The following is a 20849-nucleotide window of genomic DNA, read 5'->3' as shown; positions in this document are numbered from 1 at the left end:
TTCGTTTTGTTAAGTCCTGCGCTATCGATCTATTTGGCGGTGGGACTCTTGAGTGCTGCTTGCATTGTGTGTCTGAGACAGAGTATGTGTGTGTTCTCAGATTCCCTCGTTCTCCCAGGTCCCTTGCCTTGGCTCACTGCAGTGACCAGCACAAAGGCAGCTCAATTAGCACAGCTCCACGTCTCCTCGCTCCCCGCCTGCCTCCGCAGCATCCCATCGAAATCACTCCATCAACCCACCGCCAGAGAGAAAGGAGGCAGAGAGAGAGAGGGGGGTAGATAAATGGAGACAGATAGAGAAAATAAGATGAGGGAGGGAGAGAAAGAGATGGAGAAACGAAACAGAATGACACAGCGTGATGAGAGAGCAGAGAGAGAGAGAGAGAGAGAGCAGAGAGAGAGAGCAGAGTAGAGAGAAAGAGAAGCAGAGTAGAGAGAGGGAAAAGAGGTGAGGGGCTGATCGTGTTGCTCCCCTGTCCCCGCGAACACTGAGGTTTCACCTCATATCAAGCCAGGGTAACGCAGCGGCTCAGCCTCACGTCAACACCACTGGCACTCTGACGCCGCCAGCGGAGCATGCATAACTACCTAGCTACAATAACACACAGGTAAGGAACACAATGCGAGCCACTACTGGGTTGGAGTTTAACCGAGTGAAGAGATTCACAACTCCCCTGAAAAATCCAAATGACTCCAAACCCCCAAACTGGAAAGGCCCCGACATTTAAAGCAGAGCCACAGAGTTCAGGTAAATATCTTTAAAAAGGGACATGGGGGAGACAGGAAGTCAGAGATCACACGGACTGGGATATGTTCCGGGTTGCCTCAGAATAACATTGAGTTAATGAGGAAGTGTCTAGGGGATGTTGTTCCCATTGTGACTATTAAAACCTACCCAGAAACCGTGGATAGATTCGCGCAAAGCTGAAAGCGTGAACCACCACATTTAACCACGMCAAGGTGACTGGGACGATGGTCAAGTACAAACAGTACAGTTATGCCCTCCATAAGGCAACCAGACAAGCAAAACGACAGAAAAAGTGAAGTCAAAGTGAAGTCGCAATTCAACGGCACAGACACAAGACATATGTGGCAGGGGCTCCAGACAATCACGGATTATAAAGGGAAAACCAGCCACGTCGCGGACACTGACGTCTTGCTCCCGGACAAGCTAAACACCTTCACCCACTTCAAGGAAAACAGTGCCACCGACGCGGGTCACGGCKACTCCCGAGGATTGTGAGCTCTCCATCTCAATGGACGATATGAGTAAGACATTTAAGCGTGTTAACCCTTGCAAGGCTGCCGTCCCAAACGGCATCCCTAGCCGCGTCCTCGGAGCATGCGCAGACCAGCTGGCTGGAGTGTTTACYAACATATTCAATCTCTCCCTATCCCAGTCGGTTGTCCCCACTTGCTTCAAGATGTCCACCATTGTTCCTGTACCCAGGAAAGCAAAGGTAACTGAACTAAATGACTACTGCCCCGTAGCACTCACTTCTGTCATCCTGAAGTGCTTTGAGAGACTAGTTAAGGATCATATCACCTCCACCTTACCCGACACCCTAGACCCACTGCAATTTGCATACCGCACCAATAGATCCATTGATGACGCGATCACCATCGCACTGCACACTGCCCTATCCCATCTGGACAAGAGGAATACCTATGGAAGAATGCTGTTCATTGACTACAGCTCAACCTTCAAAACCATAGTACCATCCAAGCTCATCATTAAGTTTTGGGCCCTGGGTCTGAACCCCGCCCTGTGCAACTGGTTCCTGGACTTCCTGACAGGCCGTCCCCAGGTGGTGAAGGTAAACAACAACTCCACTGATCCTCAACACAGGGGACCCCCACAAGGGTGCGGCTCAGCCCCCTCCTGTACTCCTTGTTTACACATGACTGCGTGGCCATGCATGTCTCCAACTCAATCATCACGTTTGCAGAGGATACAACAGNAACAACTCCACTGATCCTCAACACAGGGGACCCCCACAAGGGTGCGGCTCAGCCCCCTCCTGTACTCCTTGTTTACACATGACTGCGTGGCCATGCATGTCTCCAACTCAATCATCACGTTTGCAGAGGATACAACAGTGGTAGGCTGGACTACTAACAACAACAACGACGAGACAGCCTACAGGGAGGAGGTGAGGGCCTCCCCCTCAACAAAGCCAAGGAGCTGATCATGGACTTCACGAGGCTAAAGAAATTTGTCTTGGCCCCTAAGACCCTCAAACTTTTACAGATGCACCACTGAGAGCACTCTGTCGGGCTGTATCGCCACGTGGAAGAGCAACTGCACCGTCCGCAATCACAGGACTCTACAGAAGGCAGTGTGGTCAGCCCAACGCATCACCGGGGGCACACTGCCTGCCCTCCAGGACATCTACAGCACCCGGTGTCACAGGAAGGCCAAGAAGATCATCAAGGAACTCCACCACCCGAGTCACGGCCTGTTTACCCCGCTACCATCCAGAAGGCAAGGTCAATACAGGTTCATTAAAGCTGGGACAAAGAGACTGGAAAAACAGCTTCCATCTCAAGGCCATCAGACTGTTAAATAGTCKCCACTAGCTGGCCTCCGCCCAGTACAGTACCCTGAACTTTAGTCACTGGCACTAGCTGGCTACCACCCGGCACTCAACCCTGCACCTTAGAGGCTGCTGCCCTATGTACATAGTCATGGAACACTGGTCATTTTAATCATGTTTATGTAGTGTTTTACTCATTTCATATGTATATACTGTATTCTAGTGAAGGCTCATCCTATTCAACTATTGCTGTACATATACCATTCAATCCTACGTATTCTACAGATATACTACATATTCTATCCATAATGTCTATACATCCCCATGATAAATATGTAAGGGATAAAGGCTGAAGTTCTGTACATTACCTTGGAAACATTGGATGACGCAGAGCCTCGTCCCTGTACAGAGTTCATTTTTCCAAGGTAATGTACAGAAAGGAGGAGTTTATCCCGTTTATACCACGTACCAAAGAAAACCATATGAAAGCACGCATTCACCCGTAGAAATACAATGTATACCTTCTCATCTTTTGGTTGCTAGAAACACGAAGCAATCGTTCGTTCGTCATTTACATTAGCGACCAAGTCGTTCTTTCTTTGTTCATGGCAACTTCTTATCTCTCTGCTTGCTGCTAACTAGGTACACAGTCCGACATCTGCAGCCAGAATAACAGCAAAGTAGCTGTTTTTATTGCCATTCATTTGGATACATCATAACAATAAGCTGATAATGACTGATTTTGCCTGGCTGAGATAGAAAAGTTTGCCTCGTCAACCATTCTATCCAATCAGAAACAAGTATTCAACAATGCTGTGGTATAAATATATGTATACTCCGGACTCTTCCATATTCTTTATTTCTAAATTCCATAATTGTACTTTTTAATATGTGATTGTTAGATATTATTGCACTGTCGGAGCTAGGAACACAAGCATTTTGCTAAACCTGCAATAAATTAGCTAAATATATGTATGCGACCCCAAAAATTGAGATTTGCACTAGTCTGGCTTCCTCTCCTAGAAGGATACAGTGAGGTCCTGATGACAGCTGATGCTGATTGGCCATGGCAGTGTAGTTAATGTGGGGGTCTGGCGTGTCCTGATTAGGAGGAAGGAGGAGGGTTGAGAGGAGGAGGGTTGAAAAGGGATGAGGGGAGGAAGAGAGTTGAAAAGGGGAGGAGAGAAGGGGGAGGAGGGTTGAAAAGGGGATGAGGGGGAGCGAAGTGAAAAGGGAGGAAAGAGGGGGAGGAGAGTTGAAAAGGGGAGGAGGGGGTGAGAGGTAGAGGGCTGCTGACTCATAATCAACCCCCTGTTCTGATAGTCTGTCAGGGCTGTTGTGATAACACTCACCAGATAGCACCCAAACACATCCTCCTCCTTTCTCTTTCTCACATTCACCAGTCTAATGCGCGCACACACACACACACACACACACCACACACACACACACACACACACACACACACACCCACACCCCACCCACCCCGCAGCAGGCGTCACACAGAGCAGAGTGTAGCATCGGTAGGGTCCAGAGATAAACCACTCAAGACGATGAGGACGATAATGGGCCACGCCGCAGCACCTCAAATTCAATCAACGCCCGCACGTCAATGCGAATGAGCGTAAAGTGAAATATGCTCGCCGGCGTGCGCTAAAAGACGCCACCCAGGGCCGGGCTTGAAACAACAACATCTAGGAGAGCCGAACAGAGGGGAAAAGAGAAGAGAGAGAAAATGAAAATAGTGTCTCTTCCGTCTCTACCGCCTCCCGCTCTCTCTACACGGCTCAGCAGCGGCGGCTGCTTCCGGGAGGAGGAATCCCACTGGCATTCAGAGCAGCCCTACTTTAACCACAGACGGTGAATAAATTACCCTTTTGAACTTGGGGTGATTGCAAATGTGCCCTGGTTCCCTTGAGAATGTCTGGCACTAACCTTCTCTTACAATCTCCCCTTCTCTTCCCCAAACCACACACACACAACACACACACACACACACTTTTCCCCACCGCTACGGTCATGAAACTTAATTCAGCCGTAATTACGCCAGACAATTTCTGAGCAGTACTAACTCCCTGCTCGGCCACACACTCTCTCTTAATGCTTCTGACTGAACAGAATATTCAAGGAACTTTACTACTTTCTATCCCTCCCTCTCGCTCAAAGAAAAAGAAACTGCGCTAGGGATGAAAACAAGAGGCTGGGAAAAATGTGTGAAGTGTCTGAAAAATCAGAGCAGAGAGAGACAGACACAGAGACACAGCGAGACAGACACAGCGACAGACACAGTGACAGACACACACACACAGAGAGAGACAGACAGACAGAGACAGACAGACAGAGAGACAGAAGCTTCTCAGGAGACACACATAGTTCATTGTCACTGGGCAGACCTCTTTCCCCTCCACACTCTCACCAGGGGAGGCTGAACTGAAGTGAATAGCAGTGTGGGGAGAGTGGTGTTCTGCTAGGCTGCCTGATGTGCTCTGCTCCAGAACGCCTCATTATAACACACAGCCCCATCCATACGTTACCCTGACACAGCCATTATTTATTAACGGCTAGACTGACTGGGAACCAGGCCACCTTCCAACAACTGCTGCAATCCTTTGGAGGAGTCAATCCTGACAGCCCTGGTGTTCTGTTAATAAAATACAACACACACAAAGCTATAGATACACGTGGGGACACACACACACACGCGCCCTCTCGTTGACACTAAGCTAGCAGTCTCTCCCAACGCGCTGCCTCTCAACTGTAATTAAAAACACATTCCACACGCCGCAACAACTGCAACCCAAACTGAAACTCAAGTACAAGCTAAGGTCAAACAATTTGTTTTTCTTTTTTTATCCTCCCCAAAGTTCCTGCTGCCACAAAACACAGCAACGCCACATCAAGGCAAAGCAGGCTGCTACTGTCTAGATAGGCCCCTTCATCATGTCCTNAGTCTCTCCCAACGCGCTGCCTCTCAACTGTAATTAAAAACACATTCCACACGCCGCAACAACTGCAACCCAAACTGAAACTCAAGTACAAGCTAAGGTCAAACAATTTGTTTTTCTTTTTTTATCCTCCCCAAAGTTCCTGCTGCCACAAAACACAGCAACGCCACATCAAGGCAAAGCAGGCTGCTACTGTCTAGATAGGCCCCTTCATCATGTCCTAACATCTTGAAATTAAACGCTTAAAAGGGAGAAAAAAATACCTTGATGAATTTCTTTACACTCTTAAGTGGAGGCAGACAAAAGGTAAAAGAGGAAGGATGTGGAGAACAAAAAAAAGGAAAGAAACTCAAGCTGTCAGAACCAACCAAAGTGTAGCCTAGGTAGGAGAGCCAGTCACAGATTCTGGGCCACTCTCCACGGCTGCGTCCCAAATGGCAACCTATTCTCTATATAGTACATCCCTTTTGAACAGGGCCAATTGGCCTCTAGTCAAAAGTAGCGCACCAAGTAGGGAATAAGGTGCATTTGGGACACGGCCCAGTTCTCCTGTCTGGAAAAAGGAGAAAGAAAGTTTCAGCAGCGGTGCAGTCAGCCTTAACTGATGGGTTATATATTGCCTGTCACGTCATTCTGAGGGAATATTGGGGCGTTGCAGAGACTCACACCTGGAAGGTATGGCAATCCATCACCACCTGCACTCTGAGGGGTGTGTGAGTGAGACGTGTGTSTGTGTGTGTGTTTACGTGCGTGCTTGAGATCTCATCGACGCTTCTAGGCAATATTCCAGCCACCCAACTCCTGCTTATAACCCTACTCCTCATCCATCCATCCATCCAAGGCCTCCATCACGGACAGACCACTCACCTACACGCCATCGCTCCCCTCCCAACACACACACACACCTTCCCTGCATCAAACGTCAGCCATAACGCAAACACCCCCCTTCTACATCCTTCTTCAACCAGAGAGAATATTACCTACGCAACGATAACCATCAAAAAGTGTTGGGTTGGTCCGTTGGTACTGCTGGAGATAAGTTCAAGGGGGGGGGGGGCTGAGACGTAGCAAAGGGAATAAACCATTTGCGCTGAGATGAAATCCTCCTCTTCKTCTCCAGTATCAGATGCATCACTCTTCCTGGTGGATTAGTAGTATGGTTTGTGGCCCGTTTGCTCCACTGCACTAGATACTAGTGTTAGCCAGAACGACTGTGCAGCAGCAATATTCTGGCATGTTTATCAAAGACAGTTGGGCCTTTACTCATAAATCATACCAAAATAATGCTCTAACATGTAATTTAACAAAACCACAATGACTTATCCTCTATTATAAACTGGGCGGTTCAAGCCCTGAATGCTGATTGGCTGACAGCCATGGTATATCACGGGTATGACAAAACATGTATTTTTACTGCTCTTATTATGTTGGTGACCAGTTTATAATAGTAATAAGTCACCTTGGGGGTTTGTTGGTATATGGCCAATATACCAKGGCTAAGGTCTGTATCCAGGCACTCAGCGTTGCGTCGTGCTTAAGAACAGTCCTTAGCNGTGGTAAATTGGCCATATACCACACCCCCTCGGGCCTTATTGCTTAAATAACATTCTTKATTCTAAGAGTTGCATGTTTCTGCTAACCCATCTACTAATAAGAGCATAAGGGCAGTAAAATCCTTGTCGAGTGCAGCCCAGCTATGGGAATGAAAAAGTCGGGCCAATCCTATAGATGAACCCTTCTCTTTTCAGTAGCCATGAGTCCTAGGCCTATCAGTAGATACCAACCGCCATATTTCCTCAACACCCATGATGACTAAGTGTAGCAATACAACTGTAAAGATCAGTCAGATAGATATATCACCCGAGTAACAAAAGCCATTTAAGATCTTTATTTCAAATCAAATAAAAAGACTCATAAAATGGTAAATAAATATTAACAGGTCATGAATTTTTAAACAATTAAGAGCTCTTGAACTTGAAGCAGTTGAGATTTAAAGCCTGTGGTGGTGAACACACACACTGTTATGTAACGTTGTACTTCTATAATGATCCTGTAAGTGCTATACCCAAACCCCTATAGGACACCTTTAACAAGCCTTTTGAGAGAAGTGTCTCATAAATGTCCTTGAAATGACTTTAGCCTCTTATAAAGATGATTACAATAAAAAAAACTGCAAAGCGAGACACATTAAATAGCATATTAATAAATGACAGGCATGCAAGTGTCAAACTATTCCATTGGCCCTTGAATAGGCATTTCCCAAAGCAGCATGTACAGGAAGCAAAACGTTGAAATAAAGTGTGTTATTTTCACCTGAGCCAGATCTTTCTTCCACACCATCTGTCTTCCAATGAGAACGCACGACAGACACCACCTCAAAAAGACATCACCCAACCAATCAAACCCCATCTCAATCTGCAACACTGCACTAATACGAGACAGAGAACCTAAGTTACGCAAGTCACTCCTCTAATAGTGTAACAGTGGGTTAAATGTGCCCCGGCGTGCACCGGGCGAGCGTGCACGTCCCACGCTCAGACTGATCGTGCATCCTCGGAGCAAATCAAGCTAAGTGTATTGCGGATGTTTCGTGAGTAATGAGGAATTTGGGAGGTTTTTGCTGACTGCTCGATACGGAGTGGAGGGGCGGGGGTGTATGTTGGCGTGCTTAAGAGAGCTGGTGCTCGGGGGGGAGTGGTCACAGGAGAGGGATTGAGAGAGAGAGCGAGAGAACAGATAAAAAGAGATTGTGAGAGGGAAGAGAGTATGAGAAACAGAAGGGGAGAGAGYGAGCGAGAGAAGGAGGGCAATTAGCATGGATGCAATACTGGCGCGGTCCTCCGARTTGATATTTGACCTTCTGCGAGAGCCTTGCCAAATATCGCCCTGAGAGACCCAGACAACCATATGGCAAAGTGCCGCCGGAGGCCCTGCTCAGTTTGACTCTCCTGGGCCACCGTATGCTAATGTGGGGGAACGTAATTACACTACAGTATTCCTATAGGAGCTGTACTTTACGGCGTCACTATCGCAGCAGATTTACATTGAGATAGCCATTGGGACTAATGTCGTCTTGGGGGGACGAGTGGAGTGGAAATGTACAGTTTTATCCAGTTTAMCATTGGACAGGCAATGGAATGGAGGTGGAACCATTGCGTTAGAATGACAAGAACAGACATTCCCATGAGTGTACCAGTCAAATTGACAAGGTCTAAAGMMMTTTTTACCATTCTAGGGATTCTATTTCTATCAAGTGGTGGTCTAAAACCTGGTCTAAACATGCAAAGGTAGTTCTATTATTTATGCTATATACTTCACAGTACAGCTCTACTGTCAATGCTAGTCAGTCACACTTCACTGACATGTGTTTTAACGTCCGTAATATCAAAATAGGTATTATTTAGAATGAAAATAGCCTAGTGTAAAATWAAAATWAAACACCCACAGTCCAACATTGATTACCAATGTATTGAGCTGTATCAACCTAGAAACACCACTCGTCATCCAAATCCAATACAATGAAGGGACAGAAACCTTTGAAAGCAGGATTTGTACATATTTGATTCCTTTTTAGTCTGATGAATGTATTATTTTGAGCCCTGTAAAGAAACTAATTCAATATAAAATGTACTCGCTATTCAGCCTCCCTGACAAAGAACYAACGAATCACACTGAATCAAACTGCTCCCACTGTTTAAAAAGGCACTCACCGTCTGTGAGACATTAGAAAGATATTTAGGTTCAAATTAAAAAAAGTCCTTGTTGCTCTTGAACGCTGCTCAAACAACCACCCCCAATTATCACGGATGGTAAATCCCAACACATACAGTCAGAGGGGGCTGACCCTACTACAGAGGGGGTGGGGGGGGGGTTAGGCCCCTGGGTCAGTCAGACCTTTACGTCTGCAGCTCTACAGCAGATAAGATCACGTTGGCTGTGTTCAGTAGGGAGAAAACATTTGGAAACGGGGAGGTGCTAGTCTGGAATTCTCCAATAAGAAACTAAATATGTTTGTTTCACAGACCAAAACATTTCTAATACTTTGTACCCTACTACGGACCAAACGACCCCATCATACAGCCACAGCAGCACAGGACTCCGTTTAAATTAGCCTCACCTAATTCCCTTGTGAAACTAGCAGTCCGGCCCAGCCTTTCTGCAGAAGGCTAGCCAACACTCCACTGGGAGAAAACCCTATCTGGGGTACTTTGGGGCGACAGAGGTTTCAGAAAACAAAACGAAGACAGAGAGAGAGGGTGAGGTCAGTGGCGTTCTAAAATGGGAAAAACAGACAGACAGAGGCAGAGAGGAGAAAGCAAACAGGGGGAGGTTAGATGGGAAGGAAACCGAAAACCACACTCGGGACACACGTCAAGTGTGCAGGCGCAGGGTACCTGAGGGATCTGGAGTATAGGAAACTTCCAGCCTTTGAACGAGCGATGTCAGTGAGCGCCTGTTGGCGTGGCGGCCAGAAGAAGCCATGTGTAGCTGGTGGAAAGAGGGCCTAAGGGAGGCAACATATTGCCAGCTCTCTTGAAATGTTAAATCAAAATGCAAAGTAGGAGAGCTGTGTGTGGTGTGTGTGTGTGTGTGTGTGTGTGTGTGTAGAGTGAGAGCAGCTCTTCTGAGCAGATTCTCCACAGCATCCAGAAAGAGAGTACTGGGCTCCAACATACAGGTCTGTACTGGGGGGGGGTAAATTAGGCAGGGATATTTATGGAAAAATCTACATATTATAAAGCATACCGCATCACAAACAAGTACAGTTTTAGTTGTGAAAACCCTGATGAAGYCTATGGGCAGACAGTTTCATCAATAAAGGACTGCTGAATAGCCTCTTCACTGTGGTTGAGATGTGAATTATACTGTACAGGTACTGTAACACCACACATTAGAGGTGAGTAATATTCGGGGAAAATTAACCAATTAAAATTAGACAATTAAAAAAAGCCAAAAATGTGATATCCATTACCTCTCAATTATGTGCTCAACTACTACCACTAGTTAGCAGACACTATGACCATACAAAAGAGACAACAACATTTGACCTAACAAGCATCAACACATTCCTGGGCGCCAAAGACGTGGATGTTGATTAAGGCAGCCCCTGCACCTCTCTGATTCAGAGGGGTTGGGTTAAATGCGGAAGACACATTTCAGTTGAATACATTCAGTTGGACAACTGACTAGGTAACCCCCTTTCCCATGTACGTGTAACCCAACACGTGTCTAACACGCGCTAAGCCACTATTAGTATAGCCCATGGCTAATTAACACAGAATCATTCAATATGTTTCATTATTTAATAGTATTAATATATTGCTACATGATCAAATTCAAGACTGAACCCAAAGACATTTAGACCGTAGACTACAGTATAGACCAGGGTTACTCAATTCTGACCCGACGAGATCCTGAACCTGCAGGTTTTCTGTTCCACCTGATATTAATTGCACCCCCTGGTGTCCCAGGTCTAAATCAGTCCTGATTAGAGGGAACAATGAAAAGACTTAGTGGAAACTGGCTTCGAGGTCCAGAGCTGAGTTTGAGGGTGTAGAGAAAAAATATTTAAAAAAACATTGAACTACATAGATACACATTCACAGGTAACCAGCCAACAAGAAGGTGATACACTAACGTCATGCATAGGAGAAGCGGTTCAAAGGACACAGATTTGATTGACACCAAGATAAACTACGAAAACAGAAAAACGACACACAGTCAACTGTGGCCAGAAAACAGCCAGCCAACGAGCAACGTGATAGCCGAAGGCAAAGCGTTTAAAACAGAACTAATCTAAGCAGACGACCCCCTGGTCGGTCATCCAGCTCCACACTGATCAGACACAGACAGTGGTTACACCACGTCAAAATAAACCACTACTTTCCAGATCCTCCCACTTCTCTTCACAGTGGAACTACTCCAACCATCTCTCTCAGTGTGACAACCATAGAAGAATTAATTATATAGTTCTATGGTGACAAAAACAACTTCCTTTTAGAATATGAACAACATTCTATAGTTCTATGGTGAATTCTAGTTCTACAACCATAGATATATAATACATTTTTCATTGAATGTAAACAGCAAAAGTGACAACGGCTCTATATTCCAATGGACAAGGTCCTTCCTGTTTGTGAATGGAAAATACGCCACCGGATGTCATCAACAGACATACATTCCATCCTCTTGCTCGGGGGGCAGAGATTGACTTCACTTCTCTAGTGACATTCTCTAACCCCGAGGTTCTATCACAAAAATAAAGCCTAAAATGTCTCGCTGCACACGGTATCAGATGCTTGGCATGAATATTTCATATTTGAAAGCAGACCCGGAGTAAAGGAGGTGGTGGTGATCGGCGTGGATCTGACTTGCAGAAATGGAGACGCTTTAACCGCACTGACCCATTTCTATATCCACCACAAATAGATGTCAGAAAGTCACTTCCTTGTCAATTCCCTTGGATGACAGAGAGAGAGAGGCAGAGGGATATTGGAAAGTGTGGCTTTGTTTGAAATGGCCCCCTATCCTCTACAGTATATAGTGCCCTACTGGTAAATAAGGAATAGGGGTCAATTATAGTGCACTACATTGAGGATAGGAAGCCATTTCAGACCCAGACAAACAGGGTGTTTTCTCCTGATTCTTCCTGAAAACAATAGACACATCATTGCACCAACCATATTCTACATGATTAGCTATCTGCAAAGATAGCTGAGAAACACTATATTACGGTTAGATGAATATCCTTCTGTCAAGCCATGTGCTAAGACCTAAACTGCCATGGTTGACGCAGTGGCCTCATTGCCATTAATAACATCCTCTCTTCTTCGCTCTTTTCCCCCCTCACACAGGTTCCCAGTAATGACGAGATACCTTTAAGTTCTCTGCRAGAGCCGACCATCCATAATTTACCATCTGTTTAAAATTTAAAGGTGCCACACATTAACGTCCTCAGCACCTGCACTTTCACGCTGTCCACCCGCCACGCTCCGTTGCGCTCCCTCCCCCACCTTCTTCCCCCGCTCCCTCATCCCTCCTCTCCTATTATTCAGGCCAATGACAACGAGTTCCCTCTCTCCACCGAGCCGTGGGATGTTAAATCAAACGGGGGCAGAGGGAGGGGACGGGCCGCGGGCTGTAAGGGCACCTCCGATTACACCCCAGACTTAATTGGTGGCAGTGGCAAAACTATCAATTCTTTAAGAGCTTTTGTYCTAGCTGCTGGCGGGACTGGGAGTATAGCCTAGCGGTGTTGSAAATGAAAGCTGACAGAGCCACTGCTGCTGCAAGACAAATCTTGATACAAAATAAAAAATAAAAATAAGACAAGGGAACCGTGGCTTCTCATGAGTAGCCCAGGGTAGAGGGTAGCATGCAGGAATGCTGCAGGAAGGAGAAGAGAGGCTAGATATGTATAATTAAGCGGTCTGCGTGGCAGCTCGGTTGGCAAAATCCTATTGTCTTGACAGAAGCTTAAGGTTGCCCTTCAGGTTGAGACCACGCGCTTGTGAGGAGGCGTGAGGGCCTCATTTCCCCCCCGTCTTTTATTCCCTCACTCAGACCTCCGTCAAATTAAATCGGTGGTTTTAAAACTCAAATAAATCCAACAAGATAGAAGATCAGCCGATGTAAAAGGCCGTCTGTCCCTCAGGGTTATTTTATTCTCTCCTCCACTCTACCTCGCTATTCTCTGCCTGAAGAGATTGGCTGGGAGGGGAGGGGGGGCAACTCTGCGTTATCTCCAGGGAGGCAAAGGTTGGGGGAGAGGGAGAGGGAAGAAAAGGCCACAGATTGGTCCTTATCTATTCTGAGCACACCTAAAACAAATTAGACTCGGGGCGCAGACCCGCCGACGCGTCCGGCGATTATTTGGCGCGGCCTCTCTCTCATTAAGAGGCTTGAGATGGATCCCTGGCTCTATATTCTTCAAGGTCCTGCCTCCCACCATTTTAGGGTGTCTTATCACAATAAAAAGGTTGTTTTTTTTATGCCAGAGGATGTTGTGCCGCTGCTAACCGCCGCCGTTTCATCTCGCCATTTCATGTATTTCACAACACGCCACAAAGAGAGAGGAGGACAAGAGAGAGCGCTGCATGCACGCCATTTTCCGTGGCACTCTGTTTTTCCTGGGGCCGATGCCATGGCGGTGGCCTTTCAGATTCGCTAATTGAGAAGCGGTTTTCTGTTGAATGGGATTGTGCTCCATTTCTCTCTCTCTCCTGCATGTGAAGACAACACATGGTATCAGAGATAGCCTGTAAACACCTTTCCAAGACTAGCTAATCATCTCTTTTCAGTATATAGTGTCGCGGTGAACAGTGGCTCTCTTTACAAGATACAAGGATACATTGGAAGTCTCAGCAACTCAATCAATAAGATATTACTTGAAATGTCTGAGGAATTGTCCCCTTGTCTCTCAAGCAGGCTAGGAAGACATGCTCTTGCTGTTGACATCTTGCAGTAAACGTGAGCCTTATAACATCTTGTGTACAAATCTCAGATGTATTGAATCATTCTAAATGGGATAATATTTATTTATTGGCAAGATGGTAAAGAGGTTAGATTGTACGATAGAGCACCCATTTGTCAAGTGAAGTGAAGAACTAGCAGAGAAACTGAGAATAAAAGAAAATGTAGCAGTCAGCCTCCGAATTTGTTTGACTGAAAAGGATATGCTATAGATCTGTAGCAAGTCCTACAACCTGAATGMGGAGTCTTAGGGCCTCACCCTGTATTGAATAGAAAAAGATGCTGTTGAACATTTCTCTGGTCTGTGACATCACAAAGCACTATGATACACCAACACACTCAGGAGGAAAAGAGTCATGCACKATGCCTTACTTCTCAGCGCACAACACAGCAGCCATCTTTYAAACGAACAAGCCAACCKTCCATAATCACAGTTTGTCGTCATCTTAACTCYCGTATTGTTATTCSTATGAATTTGTGACGATCGCTCAATGAGCYATAGTAGCTTTAGCACGTGGGGGAAATAGAGTATCTCATTCCCTCTGACAGCCCCTAGCGATCTTTCAATAATTCATGGTGCATTTAAGCTGCATCTCTCTCACACTTTTAAACTGTTTATGAATACAACCTCTGAATCGGGCTGGTAGAGAAATGGATACACATTAGTCCTGGACTCTGAGTCCTTCCCTAAATCAACTATAGTGTAACAGTGTGATAGCGCCCTACAAACTAAGTAGTAAAACTGAAGTAAAAGAAGGGAAGAGAAATAACATACGGGTTCAGTAAACACTTCAGTTGGAAGGTGTCTTCATAAYGACGTCKCAACAGATTCATAACCAGTACTGTCTGCGTTCAGAAGCAGGACATAKGCATTTGGGACATAGTCAGAAACTGTCTGAGTCACAGCCCTGGTGAGACCTGGCCTACAGTGCCAGGGCCACAATAACATGGTGTGTAACTGTAGGACACAGGACTCCCTTGTGGAGGAGACTTTGGTCTCAATGGGACTCCCTGTTGAAATAAAGAGGCGTATAGGTTCTCTCAGACACACGAACACCGACTACACCTAGAACCKTGGAACCACACCAGGCAGAGTTAGCTGCTGGGGAAATGTTAGGTTGGATGAGATGCCTCCTCTACGCCACACTCATCCATTATGGGGTCAGACAGAGAGAGAGACAGAGACAGAGAGATGGAAGGGATGGAGAGTGAGATAGAGAGACAGATGGAAGGGATGGAGAGAGAGAGCGAGAGAGACAGAGAGAGAGAGACACAGATGGAAGGGATGGAGAGAGAGAGAAAAACAGATGGAAGGGATGAGAGAGAGAGAGAGAGAATGAGAGATTGCATTGCTTGCCGTTTTAGGCTGGGTGTCTGTATAGCACTTTGACCTCGGCTAATGTAAAAAGGGCTTTATAAATACATTTGATCGATTGATTGATTGAGAGAGGGAGTAAGAGAGAGGGAAAGAGATATGGAGAGAAAGAGAGAGAATGAGGGAATGACAGATTGAGAGAGCGAGAGAAGCAGACAGACTGCTGCAGAACAGCACAGTGGTGACACGGGGCAATCCTCCAGGGTCCTGCATTAGTGCGCTAAATTAAAGGGGGTATTAGATTAAATTGGCTCTCCGATTTCAGGGGTGTGAGTAAAATTCTGATTTGCATTTATCCAGCGCTACTTAAGATATAATTAGTTCAGGGTGATTCCCATGTGGAAAACACTGACAACCAAATCTAACTGGCTTCTGCCGCTAGCTTATAGTCTCTTCCTCCCTTCCTAGGTGAGAGGTACAAGCTGCTAATGTTTGTGTGTGTGGAGTGGGGGACTGAGTGTGACTGGTGAGTGAGGACTGTGTGAGTATGCCTGCGTGTGACTGCGTGCGTGCGTCTGTGTGTGACTGCGTGCAACCCCGTGCCTGCGTGACTGTGTGTGACCCGTGCATGCGTGCGACTGCGTGCGTGCAACCCCGTGACTGTGTGACCCCGTGCGTGCGTGCGAGGACCCCGTGCCTGCGTGCGTGCGACCCCGTGCCTGCGACCCCGTGCGTGCGACCCCGTGCGTGTGTGCGTGCGACCCCGTGCGTGCGACCCGTGCCTGCCTGCGTGCGACCCCGTGCCTGCGTGCCTGCGTGCGACCCCGTGCCTGCGTGCGTGCGACCCCGTGCCTGTCCTGAAGTCTATACAAACTCGCTCGAGTGCTGCTTATTTTCACCACGTTTGCGTCTCAACATGGAACCATGCAGGATTGTTTACTGCACTGAGATGTGGTGAAAAATGACTGAATCTGAACATATCAAAAATACATCCAAACCAAGTGGGTATGTAACTAACTTCACACCTTCTACAATGCCTTTGAACCCCAACACACACACAGCCTCCTCGGCACAACCTGATTCTATAATTACAGGTACCGAGACAAAAATAATAATTACCGTTACCGGTAGAAGAGGAACCCCATAATCTGAATGACAGAACTCACAATTCAAGRACCTATCTCTCTTTTAAAAGCAAGTTTGGATTTGTTTTTCACACCCTCCCTTCCTTCCATGGTAATTCCAACGGTCTTAGTTGGCAAATGGATGTTTTTCCCGAACCCAGCCAAACCATCCATCAGGCATGAAAGGGCGTCTTCCTGAACACCTCGTTTGAGAACACCTGTTAGGACCTGGGATGTGGAGTCAACATCAAATGAGCCTCTATGGGACACCTGTAACCTCCAGCATTTAACGACATCCTGCAGTCATTTTTTTCCACTTTTCCTGTTGAAAAACGAAGTAAACATAGGTGCTAAAGGATTTTTTTTAAATTGCTGCACAAAAGAGTGTATTTTAGACAACTTCAAACTTCCAAGGAGTAGGGCATTCAAAGAGTTGGTCTGATAGTGACTGATGTCATCAGCCTCCCTTGCTTGAGGAACAATAGAGAACAATAAAGAACCCCCCCCTCCCCTCCCCAGGACCACCTACTGAGATCTGACTTTTGTTAAGTGAACTGGGTGTTAAATGAGGTGAAAAGGAGACTGGAGTAGGACTTTAAAACCCACAACAGCCAGGTTTCAGAGGGAGGTGCAGAGGGAATGTGTCTCTTGTGGTTAAAGGAGTTATATGGCGTAAAGCTGATGTTGATGTACTGGTAATCAAGCCAAGTATCAATAACACTAACCTGGTCCCAGGCTGTATAGCCAACGCCTAAGGTCTTTGTCAACAGATCAGGGACCAGTCTAGGAAAACACGGACCTACCTGTAACACGGGTAACAAGGGTTGTGGGGTTTAATGGGGGTAGCAAAGTGATCAATATTTTATCACATGCACCATACAGTCAACACTGAATGCAAGCCTGATGTAGTCATTGCACGCTAGAAATACGGGACCAAATAATGAACTTGACTAAAGTGAATGCACTATAAATTCATCCAAATATGACACCTTCAAATGYGGGACTAGATACATAAAGTGCTTTCATTTCTAAATGGTAAAACAGATTTGCATGAAAATACCCGCAAATAAAAAGTGACATTTTGTACTATCCCCTCATAAAATATTTGATCTCAAATCCAAAATACTGGAGTATAGAGCRAAATTAAAATGTTTAGCTTCTCTGTCCAAATAAATACATAGGGTAGTATATGCGTGTACCATACAGTCAAAACTGAATCCAAAATTTGAGGTAAACAAACTAAACTTCCATAGTGTACCTTTAACACAGAAACCATTAACTCACAACCCTTCAGACGGACCTAGAAGACAGTTCAGGACAGTATCATTACTAATTCCACCATAACATTCAGTCTGAAGCATGGAACCAGCAAATAATCTCACTTTCTTATACACAGTCGGTTGGAACCAAACAAAATCCTGAACAGATTGGTGGTATGATGAATAAATAATAAAAAGATGTCCTGGGTCGTTACTTCACTAGATCCACAACATGCATCCATCTGCYTATTCACTCAGATCCTGTGCATTATTTAGGAGTTATGAATCAACGTTTGCATTGTTTTCTATAAGGTCGGCAGGAAACATCAAGGGAAGCAATCCAGCAATAAGAGAACAGTCTAACAAGGAACAACATGCTTTCTTTAAGCCGTCTGCTCCCTTTCACCTGCACTGATTGAAGTGGATTTAACAAGTCACATCAATAAGGGGATCATAGCTTTCACCTGGATTCACCAGGTCAGCCTACGTCATGGAAAGAGCAGGTGTTCCTAATGTTTTGTACACTCAGTGCATGTCTGTATCTCCAAAGGAACAACAAGCTTTCAACACATTCAGAACTACGACCAAGTTCTGAAAAATGTACGGGGYAAAAAGTAGACAAGGACTATTAAACGTTGAAGAGAGACGTACTGTACAGTAAGTTATTCAACATTAGACCAAGTGATATTATATTAGGAGCCCTTTTGAAAAACGCGGCTCTAGCTGCCACTTAACTATTGAACCAATCACTGGCCCATGCTGGCCTACTGCGCCATAGTGTGTTGCGGTGGTGTACCACAATAGAAACCTGTGTTGTGTCAGAGGAAGTCAGAACCATGAACACAATCTTACATTTTACAACCATCTCTATTCCACCACAGTCCTTTATAAACAAAATGTCAGGCGCCAAATAAATCAATTAAAATACAGCAATTTTAAAAAACAGCCCTGCCCTCTGAATGTAGAGGGCACTGAAACGAAAAGCTCTCGCTAGCTGTCAATTATGTTTGTCCATTTTCTCTCTTTCCTTCCTTGGTCTAAAAACCAAAAACACACCCATACTAGTTTTTCCAGCACTATCCCATTACTGTAAGTGCATCACCCAAAAAACTTCCAGACATCTTTGCATCACAATTGTTTTCTAGGGCCCACCATTACTGTATTCAAGTATGTGCAAAGTATCACCCCCTAAAATATTGATCCACATTCGGTCATAATGGCCTCAAATAGAATAGAAAATGATTTCACCTCAAAAACCCGCTATCCTCAATCAATTCCTATAGGATCAGGCGAACAGAATGTGTCTGGGGGGGATTTGATTTCATTACACCCCTCCCTCCGTATTAAACTAGGGGAGTGTTATGAGACGGACGCCATCAGCGGGCCCTGCCATCACTCTCACGGTGGTCGGCCCTGGTGCTTTGTGGGTAATCGATCTTCGCCGTCCAGAGACGGTCTCCGTAATTGGTTAAAATGACCGGGGTGCAGAGAGGGATGACTCTCTCACCCCCTCTCTCGCTCTCTCMGCTGAAAASCATTTCCCAGCTCTGGCTTGGAGCAGAGCCAYGCCRGGGGTTGTTCGGATGCGTTCCAGCCCCAGCCTGACTGGCAGCAATTACGGGGTGTCTGAGCCAAGCTCAGCTTGCGCGCCGCACAAACACCCCTAATTACTGCCAATTAGGCTAGGCGGGTAGGCAGATTGGAGAAGCCGGGGGGGATGTTCAGGCATGGGTGGGCATGGAAACTATTTTCAAGGGCTTAGAAAACGTGACTGGATGAAAAGGTTAATACTTTGGAGTGCGGGGAGGGAGGGAGYACYGTGAAGGAGGGGAGAGYAGGATAATAACAAAAGAAAGGAAAAGGGGYWGGGAGTGAAAGCCCCCCCTGGTTTCCTGGTTCTATTTTCTCACCTCCAGCGARGAGCCGGGTTTCTTTTTCAGCTCCTCACATTTCCTGAACTTGCAGATCTGGTGGCCCGTTTTACGGTTCCGACAACTGCTGCACACGCCGCAGTTGATTAGCCGCCGGCAGGGCGCACACACCCCYCACCGCTTCCTTTTCTTCTTCGCCGGGTTCCCGCCGGACGCCGAGGAATTATTCTGTGGGCAGTCTGCCAGATTGGCAATTTGAAACGCACTGTCTGTAACGGCTGCCGAGGCTGCGGGGGAGTGAAGGGCTGTCATGACGATGACCCCGGGAGGTAATGAGATGCCCCCTAAAGCCGGAATGGCGGAAAAAGTTCCGACACGTTCCTGGAGATTCATTATCTCTGCTTCGCTGGCGCCGCATTTCAGCTTGTTCATGCATTCTCCCGCTAAAGGTCTGCAGTGTTCGGGGGATAAGGTAGAGAGGAAATTATTATTTGCCATTTGCTGTAGCGTTTCTGGCGGCACGCCATGCTTCCCCGGCCTCTGGGAGTCATTCCTGTGCATGCTGGTCCTATTAGGGTTTATTGTCGCCGATTTCCTCCCCCAGAGCATGGCGTTATCYCAGTTCCACGGGGACATGCCTATCCGGGCACTGGGGAAAATGGGTGTCGTGATGCGGGCGATCTTGGCCGTCTGGCCAAACGCGCCGTTGGTRTTGTAAAAGTTTGCGAAAGAGCGGTACCGTTCCATCTCGGCGTTATAATCCAAAAGCTGGCTTAATCCACCATCCTGGAGGTTCTGCAAGTTCTGCAGGTTCTGCAGGTTCTGAAGGTTATCCTTTTGTAGAAGAGAAAGGTCTGCGTTCTGTCCGTTCTCAATGCAGAGCGCATTGTTTATATAGCCATGGCTGGAGGACGGTTGAGCAGGGTTCACTGGGGAAGAGTCCGGGGTCGCCGTCAACGGTGGCCTTCGTCGAACTAGAAGCTGCTGGTTACCACCAACAATATGTTACCATCCTGCTTCTGTCTCCTCCAGCACTAGAACACAAAGAACAAACAATTACAGATAGAACAGGAAAACAACATCCTCAGCCTAATCAATTTCCATTCTCTCTCCAAGTTTTTCCATGAGATAAAAGCTGATAAAAGACATTTGACGAATCAGCTGGCATGTCGTCCATTTTCTTCTTTCGGACTATTTTATAATGAAACGCATCTCAAACTATTGCGAGCAGATCCTTATCTGGTGACATTAATATAATAGCTGTGACACACCAACATGTTGTAACGGGATACAGGAATTAGCATGCTCGAGAAGACAGCACTAGCTT

The 20849-nt window shown here is 46.3% G+C and overlaps 1 protein-coding gene across 1 annotated transcript; it reads right to left on the bottom strand.

Moving 5' to 3' along the window:
- Positions 1–16565: 16565 nt before the first annotated feature.
- Positions 16566–20527, bottom strand: cxxc4 (CXXC finger 4; the record flags this gene model as incomplete). The annotated part of the gene is made up of 3 exons (XM_024144049.2): positions 16566–16610; positions 17118–17195; positions 19562–20527. Coding segments are annotated over 3 exons (1089 nt in total), but the record flags the coding sequence as incomplete, so codon positions are not given.
- Positions 20528–20849: the final 322 nt, after the last annotated feature.

This window comes from Salvelinus sp. IW2-2015, unplaced genomic scaffold, assembly GCF_002910315.2.
Source record: "Salvelinus sp. IW2-2015 unplaced genomic scaffold, ASM291031v2 Un_scaffold4679, whole genome shotgun sequence".
Lineage (NCBI taxonomy): Eukaryota > Metazoa > Chordata > Actinopteri > Salmoniformes > Salmonidae > Salvelinus > Salvelinus sp. IW2-2015.
This window is presented reverse-complemented; position numbering and strand designations above follow the sequence as displayed.